At 42.0% G+C, this 18,800-nt stretch overlaps 1 protein-coding gene across 4 annotated transcripts in view; it reads left to right on the forward strand.

The window, feature by feature from the left end:
• Positions 1-18,800, forward strand: part of FERMT2 (FERM domain containing kindlin 2) — a 146,155-nt gene that overhangs the window by 20,196 nt on the left and 107,159 nt on the right. For all 4 annotated transcript variants that reach the window (XM_060261112.1, XM_060261113.1, XM_060261114.1 and 1 more), the window contains exon 2: positions 16,787-17,020. In XM_060261112.1, coding sequence (XP_060117095.1) covers positions 16,787-17,020 — 234 coding nt within the window. The remainder of the gene's footprint in view (positions 1-16,786; positions 17,021-18,800) is intronic.

Raw genomic sequence — 18,800 nt, forward strand, 5'->3', positions numbered from 1 at the left:
TTATTTTTTTCTTAGCCTTTTTCATTGTCAAAGTTTTATCAGTCAAGCCTGCCTTAAAGTTAAGCGGCTACTGGCAAAACTTTAAATTTTAGTGTTTGTTTTTTCTTGTTTTGCAGATGTCTGTTCATAGCTGTCATTCTTAATTTCAGCATATTCAGGAGTAGTCTGAAACTGAAGAGCATAAAGAACATTCTCTCTAACAAGGGAGCAGACTTCTCACGTATCATCTTTTTGCGTTATTGGTTCATTTAGATTTGGCTGTGTATTCTTCCATGTGGATATCACTGATTATCTTGCTAGTTTTAGATTAACTGCTCGTTTAGAACAGAAGAATCATGTAGTTTCTTGAAGCAGGCAATTGAAGCTGGGAGTGGATTGGCTCCAAAAGATTGCTGCTGTCTGTTTGACAGCCCGCAAATTCTGACTTGTTATACCACACACAGGAAATAGTTGGTTTATAATTTAGACCCAGCCCAAATCAGTAGCTTCCTTTTACGGACAACCAAGTTACAGTCTCTTCCTTACAACATTGCAGGGTTCTAAATATATACCATTCATACTATACTAAAGTACTCTTTAATTTTCTCATTTACTGTAAATGGAGATACTGGAAATAAACAGGAGTTTTGTGGCATTTTACATCCTAAACAGGGTTATATTTTTCTAAGCATGCTGACTTCAATGTACTTTGTGTGCCTTTTTCAGTGTAAGGTTTTGTGACTTAACTAAAGCCCACTTCATCAAAGCCTTGATGGCCAAGGCAAGCCTGATCTCGTCAGTTTGGGGACTATCAAATAAACGTTAGCAATTTTTTAGAGCCAGTCAGCTCCCAACATCAGTTGTCTGTCTCTTTTTCAAGGAAGCTATAGAAAAGAGTAAGAGTCCAGTAGCAAAGATTTCAGGTTTTCATGGCTGGTAACATCATTAGGGTTTGTAGAATCTTTCGGGATCAAGTGCCGTGTTCTACTGGAGAAAGTTTTCCTTCCAGACGTTTCGTTCTCAGCTGCGGAGAACATACTCAGTGGCGTTGCAGCCGGAGCAGGCGCTCTGACCTTCTTGGCTGCTGTGCATTGAGTCCAGTAGCACCTTAAAGATGAACAAAATTTGTGATAGGGTATGAGCTTTTGTGAGTCACTGCTTACTTCTTCAGATACAGCTAGAATGTGAGTCCATTTGTTCTATATATTGGAAACTGGATGCCAAATGACATTACCAGGCAAATGACAATAGAAGATGTGATTGGATTAGGTGGGATATGCAGAGAGAGGTAGTAGGTGTGGATGACAGTAGCAGGCAAGGAAGCTGAGCAGGGTCAGTCCTGGGTAGTGCATGGATAGAAAATCACCAAGGAAGACCAGGGTTGCTATGCAGAGGCAGGCAATGGCAAGCTGTGTACTGTGTGCAGTTCTGGTCGCCGCACCTCAAAAAGGATATTATAGCATTGGAGAAAGTCCAGAAAAGGGCAACTAGAATGATTAAAGGGCTGGAACACTTTCCCTATGAAGAAAGGTTGAAATGCTTGGGGCTCTTTAGCTTGGAGAAACGTCTGCGGGGTGACATGATAGAGGTTTACAAGATAATGCATGGGATGGAGAAAGAAGTACTTTTCTCCCTTTCTCACAATACAAGAACTCGTGGGCATTCGATGAAATTGCTGAGCAGACAGGTTAAAACGGATAAAAGGAGGTACTTCTTCACCCAAAGGGTGATTAACATGTGGAATTCACTGCCACAGGAGGTGGTGGCGGCCACAAGCATAGCCACCTTCAAGAGGGGGTTAGATAAAAATATGGAGCAGAGGTCCATCAGTGGCTATTAGCCACAGTGTGTATGTGTGTGTGTGTGTGTGTATATATATATAATTTTTTTTGGCCACTGTGTGACACAGAGTGTTGGACTGGTTGGGCCATTGGCCTGATCTAACATGGCTTCTCTTATGTTCTTAAGTGAGCGCCCTCTGTTAATTTCTTGCCTGGAAAGCCCCTATGGAGTCTCTTTTGGGATATTTGGTTAATATAGCAGAGTTTGCCCAGTCATAGAAGTGTGATAGTGAGTGCAGTAAATAAATCTCCCAAGAAGTATCTCGCAAAAGGTTAAAAAAACCTTTTACATTTATTCAGGGCTTTTTTTGAAGCAGGAACTCCTTTGCTCATCCTTGCTGTAGCCAATCCTCCAAGAGCTTACAGTAGGCCCTGTACTAACAGCCCTGTAAGCTCTTGGAGGATTGGCTACATCAGGGATGTGTGGCCTAATATGCAAAGGAGTTCCTAATAAATAATAATAATAATAAACATAAACTTTTATTTGTATCCCGCCCTCCCTGCCGAAGCAGGCTCAGGGCGGCTAACAAGACATGGTATCCCATGATTTACATAAAACAATTTTAAAATACAGTTGATACATACATTTAAAAACGGTTACATAAAAGTTAAAACTGCTACAGACCCCTGCTACAAACCCCGCCCCCTGTATGTATGTATGTATTTATTTATTTATTACGTTTGACTTATATCCCGCCCTCTCCGCAAGCGGACTCAGAGCGGCTTATTCAAGTAGATGCAGGCCACATTCCAGTTGCAGTCACTGGGGTGGGGACGGGAGGTATTTGTGAGTTTCCTGCATTGTGCAGGGGGTTGGACTTAGATGACCCTGGCCTTCCAACTCTATGGTTCCATGAAAGGAGAGAGAAGCCTAATCTCAAGAGTACTTTTGCTATCACAAATGGCCAGCTAATCCGGCATCATGTGTGTGGAAGTATGTGGCCATTGTCTTACAACGGGGACCTGTAGAGACATGTGTCTCCATGGAAGACCCATGTGAAGTGAGAGAGAGGACAAAGTAAGAGAGGAGGGGTCAGAGGGCAGCTCCCAGGTTAAGACCAGGGAGACATCCGGTTCAAGGAAATAACACAGGCTTAACACAGATAACACAGGCTTACACTGATGATGTAGCTCACACCCACCCACCCAATGTCCAGGCATGCAGAGTCAGTCGCTCCAACAGTCTCAATAAGCCAGCTGTGACTTGCGGCACTTACCACCACCACTGCTTCATCAAAACCATTTAGTGGGCTCTTCACTAGGCCACAGCATGAGGATATGAAGCCATTTTGGCCTCATCAACTTGTTCATCCTCATTGTGATATATGTCGGCTTTTGTGTGTCGGCAGTACACTTCTGCTCTTTATGCAGGACAAATAGGTCAGTTTCTAAGCAGAAGAATAGATGAACACAAATGTAACACTAAAAATGACAATGCTCATAAACAAATGAGGGAATATTTCAGCCTCCCAGGGTACAAAACTGATGATTTGTAGAAGCTCTAGCATTAAACTGTCAAACCTGGATTAATTTGGAATCTTCTGATGGCTTTACAAGGATTTAGAAGTTAACTACTTTAGCAGAACTAGGAAGATGGGCTTGTGTTTTAATTCTATGTTAACTTCTTGCCTTGTATTTCCTGCATTTCATTGCCCTTTGACATTCATTCCTAACTATATATATATATAAATGTAGTAAGGACCTGCTACACTCTCCAGCAAAGTGGATTCGAAGCTTACACTACAATAAGAACTTGTTAGTCTTTAAAGTGCCACAAGATGCCTGTCTTTGTTTCAGCGCCGGAAACTGCTGTGAGGGTGCTTGATGCTCCTTCAGATAGTTATTACAACCATAGAGTGTATTAGAAAGTCCACTCTCTTCCTGAGGAGCCTAGATGGTCTCACTTAAAAGGAGACAAAGTATTGATGTAGCAGTGCTTAATTCCTTTATTACCTGAAATCTAGCACTTTTATTAAAGTGGGTTGCCATACTGTCTGCCTGTGGGTTTGTTTGGGAGGATAACAGGGCTGCTGAGAGAAGCTTGTGGGTCTAGCATGATGTATATTTCTCCCTTTGGGACCACTTGAAAGCTCTTCTGAGCCCGCAGTGGTTATACCAGTATCCATCTATACATATCCGTGAGTATGAGTATCCATCTGTCTGTAAACATGGGGACCAGTATTCAAGTGAAAATGAAGCTGCCGGCAATGAAAAACAGGTTTACTTGGATTCCCCTTAACTAAGTGGAGAGAGTCCGTGGTATTGTGGATTGTAGGATTTTCCCCCAGAGCTATTAAAGGTAGATGACTGCACATAAACTAAGACTTGGTGTAATTCATTGATAGCCTTATGCTCTGCTCCGTCTAGGCAGGTGGTAATGTTCTGTCCTTCTAATCCATTGAAGTTAGTACGCTTGGAAAAGTATAACTGTGTTTAGAATTGCTCTCTTAGGTGTTCCAGCATGTTGCGTGGCTAATTAGAGGTTATGATCGAGCATAGGGAAGGCAGGGCCTGTGCCTCACATTGTTCTGTAGGATCATGGGAGGTGATGCCATTGTTGGTGCATGCTGCTCTAGGGCAGACACATTTTATTCTTTAGCTTGGCCGTTTTCAAGGGAAGTCCCACTGGGTGCATTATAGGATTTTAGCACTGGAGATATAAAGGCATGAATGATTTCTTTATCTAAATCTGAGTGAGGAGGCCCCGGCCTTCATATTAAATGGCGGTAGAGGCATATTTGGTCATTATTGTCAGACCCAGAGGCAAGGAAAAGAAAAGTATAGTTTTCAAGATCTTTATTCCAGCATCATGAGCAGATACAGGCCTTGTCGGAACTGACTCTCCCGCCAGTTCCTTGCTCTTACAAACCTTTGCTCTGACCATTATAATTCAAGCCAAGCGCACCAAGCTAAAGTGGGGGATTTTACACGGGTTCACTGCTATGCTCTCATCACCCCAGGTGTTCATTATCAGCCCCTTGGTTGCATCTCTCCAGCTCTCCTGACCTTGGTTGCGTAGTAACTAGCCAATTCCCAGACATGCCACCCTCCCTTCAGATAAGCAGCAAAAAGCTTCAAAGCCATCATAGCAAAGCACAGCATTAGCATTGTATAGCTATTCAGATACACATGGCAAGAGGAACAAAGATGGAGTGACTCTTGACAATTATCTATTAAAATGTTTATACCCCATCTTTCTTGTGTGGTTCAAGATAGTTTACAAATCCAGATTTCACGTCTCCAAAGTAGAGTTGGTCCCAAAATAATGCCCTCTTTCCAAAAAGTCTATAATCTAAACCAAGGGTGTCGAACTCATTTGTTATGAGGACCAGATCAGATATGAGACCTTGTTGGGCCGGGCCATGTGTGTCATAAAATGTGATGCCGGGAAGCAGAGATACAGACTTTGTCAAGGATACCAAGGTGCTTTGTTTGTTTGTTTTTTTAAAAAAGGATGCTTTCTTTGTATCTCTCTAATGGAATCAAGGGAACTGAGCAAAGGAGGCTCTGGGTCTTTCCCTCCCTCCCCATGGGATGAGGAGGGGGAGGAGCCTCAGCTAATAGAAGGAAGAGAGGCTTTGCTCAGGAGCTCTGCTGTGCAATTGAGAGAGCCTGGCAAAGCAGGCTTTCCCTCCCCCCCTTCAGCCAATGGAGAAATAGAGGGCTTTGTAGCTCCTGTGAGATTGAGTGAGCCTGGCAAATCATGCTATTATGCAGAAGGAAGGAAGCAACAGGGAGAAGGAAGCAGACTTGCTCAGGGGCCTCACAGGAGCCCTCCAGGGGCCTGATTCAGCTCCTGGGCTGCATGTTTGACACCCCTGATCTAAACCTTATTTAAGGCCCGAATGAATAAAATGGCCTCTCAGTGTCTCCTAAAATCTAGAGATAGTTCCCTCCTCACCACCTCAGGGAGCCTGTTCCACAGGGTGGGCTCCACTGTAGGAAAAGTAAAGTCTCTGATCAGTGCCAGCTGGGCTACCTTAAATGGAGGAACAGCAGGTTGCAATCTAGATACTATAGTTGGTACATAGGGGTATATGGGGAGAGACAGTCCATATTCTCATCCCAAATCACAGAGCTTCTTAATCATCGGCGTCAACCTTTTATTGAGTTGGGAATCTCTAGGTTGTAATGCAAGGAAAGAAGAGGGAATCTTAGCAACATTAAACTTCCACCCAGACAAGTTCTCTTAAAATGTTCATTTTTCAACTTTCAGAACAAGATATCCTTTATAATTGATTTGGATAAGGGTAGCCCTCTGAAGCAACAGAACAAAGGTTGCACAAGAAAGTTTATACTATGAATCAGGGTGGATAAAAATCAATGATTTTTTTAAAAGGATTTTTTAATTTAAATCGGATTTTTTTTAATTTAAATTGGATTTTTTAAATAAAATGCTTTTTGAGGAAAATATATTATCATCCAAAGGTTATTCCATCATGAAATAAGGATTAGTTTTTAATTCTGAAACATAAGGCAGTATATTCATGCAATGTTTAAATTTTTTGGTAATACATTCTGTTAATCTATTCACAATGTCATGCTCTTCCAGAGGTTTCTCTAAGATTATTGGGCAGTTTCTCTTTCTACGATATTATCACAGAATGCAGATGCTTGGTTTTGCAGTTCTCAAAACTGTAATTTGTGTCTGCAGAGATCACATGCCTCTTCTACACAGCAAAAATGTTATAAAATGAACAGTTGAGAAAAAGACCTTAATCTCATTGTTCTACAAACATATGTACACAGAATCAACCCCTTAAGTGCTAAGTTTCAAAAAGTTCAATGAATAGAAAAAGATTGCTTGGAGTGGAATAGATCTGCACAAGAAGAAACTTGAGTGTGAGGAGCAGGGCTTTTTTGATAGAAAAAGCCCAGCAGGAACTCACTTGCATATTAGGCCACACCCTCTGACATCACCATTGTTTTACATAGGGTTTTTAGTAGGAAAAGCCCAGCAAATACTCATTTGCATATTAGACCACACCCCCTGACACCATGCCAGCCGAAATTGTATTCCCGTGTGTTCCTGCTCAAAAAAGGCCCTGGTGAGGAGGGAGGGGCAAGCAGTAAAAATGAAAGTGAAACTTTTTGAGCAGAATACTCCACAAGACTTTGGATCTTTTGTCTGAATAACCTGAGGTTTATCACATTATTCTTTCCCTGGAGGAGAAAACCTATAATGGCAGCAGGCCATAAAAGAGACCCGGTTTGGGAATATTTTAATGAATTTCCTCTACTTATCTATAATGTATTCCTCTACTTATCTGTAATAGTATTAAAAATCAATTATTTTTATATAACTGTAAATCTAATATGAACAGTTATTCTAAAAATGAAATCTTCTTCTAATTGTGAATATTAAGGTTATACCAGCAAAAATGAGTATGTAGAAAACTATGATTTAAATCAAGTCTTACTGACTAGTGATTTAAATTGTGATTTAAATCAAATCCACCCTGCCATGAATAAAACTTTGTTGGTCTTAAAGGTGCCACTGGATTCAAAGATTCCTTTATGTTTGTTTGAACTTTCAATTTTTCAGAAATATGTACAAATAAGAATACCTCTGTTTTGTTAGTGGTAGTGGGTGTTGGAAAGGGAGAGGACTGAGAAACCGTGGCACAAATTTAACCATTCAGGGCTAGCAAAAGATAGTTCTCTGGTTTTAAATATGTTTAGACAACATTCTCCTTAGCAAACGAGACAGAAAAAAATTACACTTATTTTTACCTCTGTGCCTTCTAAGATGCTCATTCTAGCTGCTTAATGCAAAATTCTTGTGGACAAACAATATTACCAAATCTGACCTGTATTCACAGAAGCTGATTGGTGATGGTGGGGAGGGCTGTCAGGTTGCAGCTAACTTGATAGCGACCCTGTAGGGTTTTCGAGGCAAGGGATGTCCAGAGGTGGTTTGGCATTACCTGCCTCTGTGTAGCACCCCTGAACTTCTTGGTGGTCTCCCATCCAAGGATTAACCAGTAATAACTACCGGAACAAAGTTTTAATCCGGTGGCACCTTTAAGACCAACAATGTTTTTTATTCATTGAATAAATTGAATAAAACTTAAAGGTAACACTGGACTCAAACTTGGTTCTGCTGCTTCAGACTAACATGGCTACCCACCAGTGTTCCCTTTAAACTGAGTTAGCGTTAGCTAGCTCACAGATTTTTAGCCTCCAGCTCACACATTTTTGTCTTAGCTCAGGAAGGATGACCCCAGAGCACACTAATTTATTCAGTAGCTCACAACTTTAATGCCAGTAGCTCACAATAGAATTTTTGTTCACAACTCTGCAGCTTAGAAGGAACATTACTACCTACCTGAATCTATCTTTATGGAAGGCTCCCCAGTAATAACGGGAGAGCCAGTTTGGTGTAGTGGTTAAGTGTGTGGACTCTTATCTGGGAGAACCGGGTTTGATTCCCCACTCCTCCACTTGCACCTGCTGGAATGGCCTTGGGTCAGCCATAGCTCTGGCAGAAGTTGTCCTTGAAAGGGCAGCTGCTGGGAGAGCCCTCTGCAGCCCCACCCACCTCACAGGGTGTCTGTTGTGGGGGAGGAAGGGAAAGGAGATTGTGAGCCGCTCTGAGACTCTTCGGAGTGGAGGGCGGGATATAAATCCAATATCTTCATCTACCTCACAGGGTGTTTGTTGTGGGGGAGGAAGGTAAAGGAGATTGTGAGCCGCTATGAGACTCTTCAGAGTGGAGGGCGGGATATAAATCCAATATCTTCTTCTAATAACCACCAGAATATGTGTGAGAAAGAAGGCTAATAGACTGAACTGGAATTTGCTGTGTCTTGTCTATCCTGGGTAGTTACTGTCTTAAATTACTAGGTCATTTTGGAACTTGACCATGCGGAAGCTGCTCCGATTCTGGAAATATAAATGAGGCCCCAGTTAAGAGCATTAGAAAAGTTTCCCAAAGTTCTGGAATCCATTTTTTTCATATGTCTCTAGAGGTGGGCTAGTCTAAGAGATCTACCACCTAGATATGAGCATAAGGTTGGCCTTTACGATTAACCATCTTGATTCCATATGGCTCCCAGGTACTAATTTTGCAATGCTAGTTTGTCTGGGAATCCTTTAGTTTCATGGATCAGGAGACAACTGCATTAAAATGTCCGGTGGGGGGGGGGAAGCCATCAAGTCACAGCTGACTTATGGCAACCCTATAAAGTTTTCATGGCAGGAGACTTTCAGAAGTGGTTTGTCATTGCCAGCCTCTGTGTAGCAACCCTTAACTTCCTTGGTGGTCTCCTGACCAAGTATTAACTTCAACTGACCCTGGTTTAGTTTCTGAGATCTGACAAGATTGGGCTAGCCTGGCCCATCCCAATCAGAGTGCTGTGTCCAATACTTGGGATTAAGAGAGCCTTTGTCCATCCTGACCCCCACCCTTATTCTGTACTGAACTTTGGTTCCTTTTCCTCTTTGAAAAGTTAATTGTTGCCTGTGTTTTGAAACAAAGCCTTCAGAAGGGCTGATGTTGCAGATCTTTTAAAGGCTGACTGTCTTGGGGTGGAGAGCCTTAGTTTTACTGTAATTAGAATTTAAAGGTATATTCTGGTTTACCGCTCCTATTCATTTTTTGGAATCTACATAGAAGGGCTTCGTGGGTTGCATCCTTAATTATAATACTGATATAATTGGTGGCACCTTGTTTCTTCTGCTTCAGTTTCATATGTAGCTAGTGCAATTGTTTGTTTGCAAACTAAATTGCATGTATTCTATTTTGCATGTATTCATTTTAATTTGCTGAAATTATAAATATATGCCAGTTAGGGAACTCCAGATGTGCAATTCTTGCTATACTGGGTTTTTGCCAGTTCTAAGTAGTAACAGAGATCTCTAGCCTTTAATAGTTTTAATAGCATAGGCAAATATAAAGACAGATGCTTATTTCCATTATCTTAAACCTTTTATTAATGTTCTGTTTGCTTTGTTTTTAAATGCAGTGTGAACCAACATGATAAGTAAGAAGACAGAATAAAATTTAATATTAACACACACGCCCCACCGCCCAAGCTGTTATTCTGCATAAGTTCCCTGCCCTTGTTTCCCTACCCTTGTTAGGATGTTATGTTGAACCTGCCATGTGGCTGAATCTGCTGTCTGTTTTTTACTGTTTAAAGTTGCAAAAGAGAGCCTAAAACATGCACATTCTGGCTTGTTGCTAATGCAGTTGCATGAGAACAGGCTGCAAGCTTGTGTGCTCCCTCTTCCTCGCTTTCTTCAGTACGAATTTTTTGTCCCTGTATTTTGTTGGATCTGAACCACATTAACATTGGTGCTGGTGTCATCTGGTTAAACCAGAAGTGACTGTACCAAGCCCTGACCTGGATGGCCTAGGCTAGCCAGATGCCATCAGATCTCTGCAAGCTAAGCAGGGTCAGCCCTGGTCAGTATTTGGCTGAGAAACCACCAAGGAAGTCCAAGGTTGGTCTACAGAGACAGACTTCATATGGAGGAATGGGGAATCAAACCCAGTTCCCCAGATTAGAGTTCTGCAAGCCATGTCTGTATGTCTTTTGATCGTCTTCCTTGCATGATGTGGTGGTTAAGAGCGGCGAACTCTAATCTGGGGAACTGGGTTTGATTCCCCATTCCTCCATATGAAGCTTGCTGGGTGACCTGCTGGATTATCTTGGACTGGTCACAGTTCTAAGAATATAAGAGAAGCCATGTTGGATCAGGCCAATGGCCCATCCAGTCCAGCACTCTGTGTCACACAAGAGGTCCACCAGTGGGGCTAGAAGCCCTTCCACTGTGCCCCCCCAGTGCAAGAATACAGAGCATCACTGCCCCAGATAGAGAATTCCAACAATAAGCTGTGGCTAATAGCCACTGATAGACCTCTGCTCCAGATGCTTATCCATTCCCCTCTTGAAGCCGTCAGTTTCCCCTCTTCTCTCTGAATTCTCTCTGCTCCACCTACCTCACAAGGTGCCTGTTGTGAGGAGAGGAAGGGAAGTAATTTTAAGCAACTTTGAGACTCTCTAGGGTAGAGAAAAACAAGTTTTAAAACCCTTCTTAATCTTCCTTGCCCTCCTGGATGGCCCAGGCTAGCCTAATCGCTTCAAATCTTGGAAACTAAATACAATTGGTCCTAGTTAGTATTTGGATGAGGCCATCAAGGAAATCCAGGGTTGTAATGCAGAGGCAGGCAACAGCGAACCGCCTTTTAACATCTCTTGCCTTGAAAACTCCACAGGGTTTGAAAACCCCACAGGGTGTAAGTCAGCTGTGACATACACCCAAACCTGAAACAGCCAAAGGTCCTGGTGATGCAGAACGCTTTTGCTTTCAGTGCCAAGCCCTTCCCTCCCTCTCTCATTTTCAGAGAATTGCCAATTTGGACCAGAGTTCATTGTAATGATTTGACAGATTCTCTGAAAGCAGCCAGGTCTTCTTGCAAGCTGCATGCTTTTCTATATTTGGTTTTGTTTAATTTGATGGTGTAATGCTGTTGAGATTCATGGCTGCTGCTTCTGCTTTCTGGCCAGCAGAGTTTACTTTTGACAGAAGAATCCAAGTTCATTCGTTTTCTCTCTCTCCCCCGCCCCCTCTCTCTCTCCACCCCCATCCCTCCCTCCAGTGAAAGGATGGTTTTCCAAATTCAGTTACGATTTTCCTTTTTTGTCTCTCCCTCCATAGGAATGTTCTGTTTCAGAAATTTAAAGAGCATGAAATAGATTTTTCAAACCATTATTTGGATGTTTCTTGTTTGTCAGCTCAGGCTTATAACTTTAAATTATTTGCTGAGATAATAAAAGCTTTTGCCAGGGTAGCTAATGCAGTTTTCCATGCTTGGCGAGTAGAGCAAAGAGCCCTTCTACTTCTCGCACTAGAATTCCAGCTGCTCCAGAGAGAAGTGCTTCTTTCTGCTATACAGTTTTTTAGGCAAAGAGGCTAAAGCCAAGGCTTGGAATTCCTTTGCATTACAAAGAATCTTTTTAAACCCCATTGAATAGACTTGAGTTCACTTCTGAGTAGACCTGCTCTAGATTGTCCTCAATTACATATTAGTTCTGTTTTAGTTTTTAAGTTGTCACTAGATACCTGTTTGTTTATGTTGCAACAGGTTTTATTCTAGAGTTAACTGTCATGGACTAGACCAGGTCCCCAATCTTTTTGAGCCTGTGGGCGCCTTTGGAATTCTGACACAGCATGGTGGGCACAGCTACAAAATGGCTGCCACAACTTACCTTCAGTCACTCAGTGAAGATCCTTGCGCAGATTCTCTAAGGGCCAATCAGAGGTTTTGCTGGGTAAAATGCCCCACCTGGCCCCAGCCACTTAAAAAAAATTGACCTTGAAAGGTGTCGGCAGGTGTTGGGGAGCTCACAAGCACCGTGTTGGGGACTCCTGGAAATAGACACCACTACTTCTCCTGAAGAAAAGGTCTGTAGTCCACAGAAGTTTATGCAGGAATAAACATCATGTCAAGAGTCTCTTTGCACCTTAAATGCTGGTTTTTATATATGTATACACACAGTAAGTAAATTGAAGAAACACTATTTTGTGTAATTCTAGTTTTGTCGGTCATGGAAAAAGGCATGAGGTACTATCCAGGGCACTAAAGTTCCATCCCCTGCTGCTGGAAATCTTCCTTCAGCACTTTCTCTGGCTTCTGAGACTTCAGTAGGTGTACCTTTTTCTTCTGTAGAGGTTTAAAAACTTGCTGAGAGCTGAATTTTCTGCTTGATAATGCATTTTGTGATCATCTTGAATTATGGCATGTATGTAACTCTGCCCATAGACTGCTTGCTGCTTTTCCAGCATCTTTTCTGGCCTCCCAAATGGTTATCAAGTACAAGACTTGGGTGTACTACATAGCAGGAAAGCTTTTCATTGAAAAAAGTCATGACAGACTCTATGGCGTGATCCTAACACAAGAGGTTGAAGTGTTCTTTTAGTTCCACACTAGAGAAGATGCTGAGCAATAAGGCAAATAGCAGCTCTTCCGGGCCATTTTAGATCAGGAACGAGCTATAGTTCTAAAGACACAGGTGAAAATTGTGTTTAGCCCTCCTCCTTTACTGCAGTCCGGATCTGATTTGAGGGGGCCTTGCGTGCCTGATCACTGAACTATTATTATTATTATCATTATTATTGTTATTGTTATTAATAATAGTTTATTTGTATTCTGCCTATTTCCCCATAGGGGCTCAGGATGCTGAGCAATAGCTGAACTCTCCGTTTTTAGACTACATGGAGACCAGGGCTACCTTGATGTCAGATATGCCCACAAAACATCATGATTTGTTTTTATTAAGCACTTCTAACTGAATCTAACTTATGATATGATTTCTGTAAAAGCATTAATGTGCTAAAATCAGCTATTGGAATAGATATTTATTGTACTGCTATGTTTATTCTTCTACTGTTGAAATTTGTGTTGATAATGGTATATGATAGTTTTTAAAAAAAAATGTTGGGAGTTCAGGAAATAATATCTCCATCTTCTTGTCTGTTCATGCTATCAGTCTAGTACCTGGACTGTATACTTCTGATTGTATAAGCTGGTTTTGTACAAGAGGTGTTCATACATGCCTGTCTGTCAATCATGGTTATGGTTTGGTACTCCAAATCTACCAGCCTTGAAATTGTTTTGCTTCATCTTTTCATACCTCATTCTACTTTAAAAAAAAAAGAATCAGCTGCTGTACTAAAAACAATTCTGCACATTTTATCTTCATGCAATAATAAGTGAATCTTGAAAGAGGAACCTAATGCATAAGATAAAAGTTTTTGATGGGGGTTAAAAAAATCCTCCTTTCCTCTTAGACATCTATCTCACATGACTGTTTCCTTTTCGTACAGTTGATGATGTCTGATCAAATGCAGGGCACGTACTCCTAGGGTTGATATAGGCAATGCCAAACATAATATCTGTAACGTCTGTCATAGGAATAGATCTGCACAAATTTTGCATGTTGGCAACGGATTCTGAGGAGAAATGTGAGCTTTTGCTTCAGAACACTATTCCTTGGCCTGTGAGCTGAATTAGTATTATGGCAAACCTTTGAGATCTGCATGAGGGAGACAGAACAGACCTAGAGATAAATTTCTGGACAGATTAATCATGATGACAGAGTGGTATTTATCTCACTCTTCCTTAAGGCCCATGGTTCTTCCCTACTTCATTTTTGATTGTTTAAAACATTAGGGGGAGGGCCAGCGGCTTAGTGGTAGAGCATCTGCTTGGTAAGCAGAAAGTCCCTGGTTCTAATGCCCGGCATCTCCAAGTAAAAAGGGTCCAGGCAAATAGGTGTGAAAAACCTCAGCTTGAGACCCTGGAGAGCCACTGCCAGTCTGAGTAGTCAATACTGACTTTGATGGATTGAGGGTCTGATTCAGTAGAAGGCAGCTTCATATGTTCATATGTTCTTAGTAGCTACTTTTCTCCCTTGCAGAACTCAAAGGCAGCTTACAATATACACGACAGTCCTCAGGGCTTTTTTTTTTTTTTTTTGAGCAGGAATGCACAGGAACAGAATTCCAGCTGGCTTGGTGTCAGGGAGTGTGGCCTAATAGGCAAATAAGTTCCTACTGGACTTTTTCTACAAAAAAAAAGCCCTCACAGTCTTATTGAGAGAGAGCCAGTTTGGTGTAGTGGTTAAGTGCGCGGACTCTTATCTTGGAAAACTGGGTTTGATTCCCCAATCTTCCACTTGCACCTGCTGGAATGGCCTTGGGTCAGCCATAGCTCTGGCACAGGTTGTCCTTGAAAGGGTAGCTGCTGTGAGAGCCCTCTCAGCCCCCACCCACCTCACAGAGTGTCTGTTGTGGGGAAGGAAGCTAAAGGAGATTGTGAGCCACTCTGAGATTCAGAGTGGAGGGCAGAATTTAAATCCAATATCATCATCATCATCTAGGATCAACCTGTAGCTACACGAAGGACTACCCATATGCATAATCCCCCCCTCCCTTTGGGAAGTCTTATGGTTCCAAGCAACCCCAAAGTATAGTAAGTGACCATCAAATTTCAAAATTCAGTAGCAAGGACAGAACAGAGAGGTCTGTACATGTTCTTCTCAGCCTCCTAGAATGCCCTTTAGGGAGAAAACATGAGATATAATATTTCCAGGAAGTAGACGAGGATGCAACGTTAACTTTCCTCATGTATAACAGTAGTTAAAGCAAAAGGAAGTGCTTTGGCCAGCACACAGCGAATCTGTGAAATTCTGTGCCCTGGGCTATTGTAAAAGTTAAGAGAAGAAGGTTTTGCCATTGACCCATGTTGTTCATGGAATGTAACTTCCTGTCCAGAATGCCTGTATAGTGTCAACTATTAGGATAGTGAGTGAGGGGGAAAGAGAGTTATATCATCTCTCTCCTTAGCTTCTATTATTGGCCATTGCTGGAAGTAGGATACAAGGTTAGAAGGGCAGTTGGCCTAGTACAGTGCATGCTAGCTGGGGATTTCTCAGCCTATTGGTGGTAGCTTTCTGTTCCAGTAACTCTTTTCCACTTTTTCCCATCTGTTAGTTGCACATACAAGATGTGATTGATATGGCTGAACAGTCTTTCCTGGGTAAAACAGACTTTATATTACCTTTTAACTGGTTATTACCTTTAAAGCCCTATATGGCCAGGATCCTGCATACTTTAGGGACCGCCTTTCCCTGCATATGCCCTAGTGAGCACTTTGGTCTGGGTCTCAAAACCTGTTGACAGTTCCCAGCATCAGAGAAGTGAGGCTTAAATCAACAAGAGCCAGGGCCTTTTCCGTTGCTGCCCCTAGCTGGTGGAATGAGCTGCCGGAAGAGATCAGGGCCCTGCGAGAGCTTCCACAGTACTGCAGGGCCTGCAAAATGGCACTCTTCCGCCATGCATCTGCAGCAGCGGGATTGGCCCATAGAAACATCGTTGATGGTCTACCTCTTCATGTTATCGCGATCCTAGGAGCTCTTAGAATGGCTAACCATCATCCAGATCACTGCCTGAAACCTTGATACCAGTGTAAGTAGATGTTTTTAGAAATCGTTTTTATGTTTCGTGTTTTTATTGTTGTTTTATTTTATTTGGTTACACAACGTAACTGTGTGACCTCAAATTTGTGAGCTGCCCTGAGCCTGCCTTGGCGGGGAGGACAGGATATAAATCAAATAAATATATAAAATATACAAAGGGCACAAAGAGGCGTGACTGGTGATTAATAAAAGACCTGTAGCCAAGCATTGTAAAAAAGCAGAACAGACGTTAATTACCTCTGTGGATATTTGCATCTTACGTTGGTAGTGTTCTGAAGAAGTGTGCATGCATACAGAAGCTTATACCTTGAATAATGAACTTCGATGTTCTTAAAGGTGTCACAGTATCAAACTTTAATCTTTCATGTTGCTTGCCTTATTCATTGTGTAGTCCACGTAACAGTTCAGTCTCCTGGCATTCATAAGTTCCATGTGCTAAAGCAGAGATGGCCAAACTTGTTTAACAAGAGCCACATAGAATAAATGTCAGATGTTTGTGAGCCACAATACATGAACAGCAGGTGTTTGAGAGCTGCAAGACAGGAAGGACGGAAGGAAGGAAATGGGGAAAGAATGGAGAGGTGGAAAGAAAGCAGCTTTAACTTTAAATGCGTTTTCCAAGCTTCCAGGTGGCTTAGCTTGGAGAAGTGATTTGAAATGCCTTCCCCAAGCCAGCTGACAAGGTGTTGGGAGGGCTTCAGGAGCCACACAATACGTGTGAAAGAGCCACAGTTTGGCCACCCCTGTGCTAAAGAATTTCATCTCATTCCAGGCCTTTGCAAACAGGCAAATTCCCAAAACAAGGGGTAATAGGTACCATTAGATAAGCGTCCTACAGACATAGCAACTGATGACAGTTTTTCTAGCCAAAGAAATTACTTCTCTGAGTGTCTGGATGCTATGTGGTTTCCCTGACTGCCCCCCTCCGATGGCAAGATGTGTTGTTTAATCCGTGATTTCATATCCTTGCTCTCCTAGATGTCAAAAAAGATTGGTCTGACCATGCCTTGTGGTGGGAAAAGAAGAAAACCTGGCTCCTTAAAACCCACTGGACCTTGGATAAGTATGGGATACAGGCCGATGCCAAGCTGCAGTTCACTCCCCAGCACAAACTGCTCCGGCTCCAGCTCCCGAACATGAAGTACGTGAAGGTGAAAGTGAACTTCTCTGACAGAGTCTTCAAAGCTGTATCTGACATCTGCAAAACCTTCAGTGAGTATCTGCTACTGAAGCTGATAAGCGTTGCCTCTTAATGTGACAAGCAGTTAGCTGCTATATGTGGCCTCACATCGGAAGCGAGCATGGATGTTTTAATCAGTCTTTCTTTGTCTTGGCTGATTAATTTGCTGTGACTTAGGTGTCATGAGATACTGTTGTAACAGGAAGAATGGATAACTATCAGCTCGATGGAAATGTGTAAGCTAAATAGTAGTGAAATGAAGGATGTGGAGGAACTTCGAAGTCACCTCTGATTGCCTGCAGTAATTCTTAAGCTTTTGTTTCCAGGCTTGTGATTTGTTTTAGTCTTTGCCTGTCTCAGAGTGAAATGTATTGCCTGCAGTTCAGGATACAGGTCTCAGAAGGAAGACATGGGTTGATTTAATGGCTGCTCATGTTATAAAAGGTACTGTTGGTACCTAAAGCATGGTGAAAGCAGAGATTTCCCTATGAAGTTTCTGGGCAAAAAGGGTGCTCTCCAGATGAACAGTTGCAGGTTCCTAGACTGATACCTTCCTTATATATTCAGCCTAGAGTCCCTCTCACCCCTGCTGGCACAAAGCTGTTTGGGAGAGGAAGATAACATATAGTCAGGCATGTGGAATAATGAGTTACAGTGATTTAAAATTGTGCTCGTTGGAAATGTATTCTTGAGGATTGGTGGAATAATGCAGGTTCAGTGGTCTCATTTGGTAAAGGAGTTCTTTTGTTCCAATGCTCTGTGTGCTGTTGGCACCCCACCGGATTTTGGCGACAGGCACTTCTATTGATTTTTGTAATGGTTCTTGTATAGGAATTGAAGGTGTGATTTTTAAAAAAGAAAGATGTTGGAGTACCAAGTGAAAGACTAGTGTGTGAAGAAAAGGGCTATAGATGTCAGTATTGTGTACTGTATCTCTCTGAATGATTATTTTACAAATCATAGTTGCATCAAGATTAATTTTGCTTATCCAGCAATAAGACAGTCTACAAGCCAATGAAGTTACAACATTACAGTGAAGATCCAGTTTACACATGACGTTAGAATGCCATGATTGTAATTTTTGATGTATAATTTGCCTCTGAGGGATCTTGGCTTCACATGTTTATCCAGTCCCCTCTTCAAGCTGTCTATGCTTGTAGCCCCACCACTTCTGTGACAGTGAATTCCACGTGTCAATTGCTCTTTGGGTGAAGGGGTACTCCATATGAATCTTGATGGAGAAATTTCATTGATCAGGTGAAAATGATGGACCATGGAATTATAGCTTTTTGTTGTTCATTTTTAAAAGTCTGCTAATCTTCTTGGACTCAGTGTTTCCCTGTTCTACTTGTCTGTGGAGCGCTAGGTTCTGTGCTATTGATTAGCAGTGACTGATGATCACACTGTGAAGGGAGAATGCTTGTGTGTAGAGTGGGAGTCTCTTCCCCCCATTATTCTGTGATGAGGAAAATCTTTGCAGCCCATTAGTTCTTAATAAAATGGGCTTTGCTGTTTTCTTTAAGAAGCAACCTGTGGTTGTAGGTATGAGCTTAGAATGATGGGAACAATTTCTGGTGCACCTGGTCTATCTATAGGATACTGCTATCTTTAGCAAAGTAACCTGCTCACTTCTTCAGTTAGCATTTTCTTATAACTACTAGTGTCAATTTTTAAACTGATGTCTCTTGGTTCAAGCCTGTTTAAAAGGAAACCAACGCAGGAGTGTGCAGTTGGAATCTGCAACTTGAACTTTGTTGTAAGAAATCTATTTTTGCTTTTAAAATAAAAATGGGTTACTCTTGGCTGACCTAT

Source organism: Heteronotia binoei, chromosome 21 (genome assembly GCF_032191835.1).
Source record: "Heteronotia binoei isolate CCM8104 ecotype False Entrance Well chromosome 21, APGP_CSIRO_Hbin_v1, whole genome shotgun sequence".
Taxonomy (NCBI): Eukaryota; Metazoa; Chordata; class Lepidosauria; order Squamata; family Gekkonidae; genus Heteronotia; species Heteronotia binoei.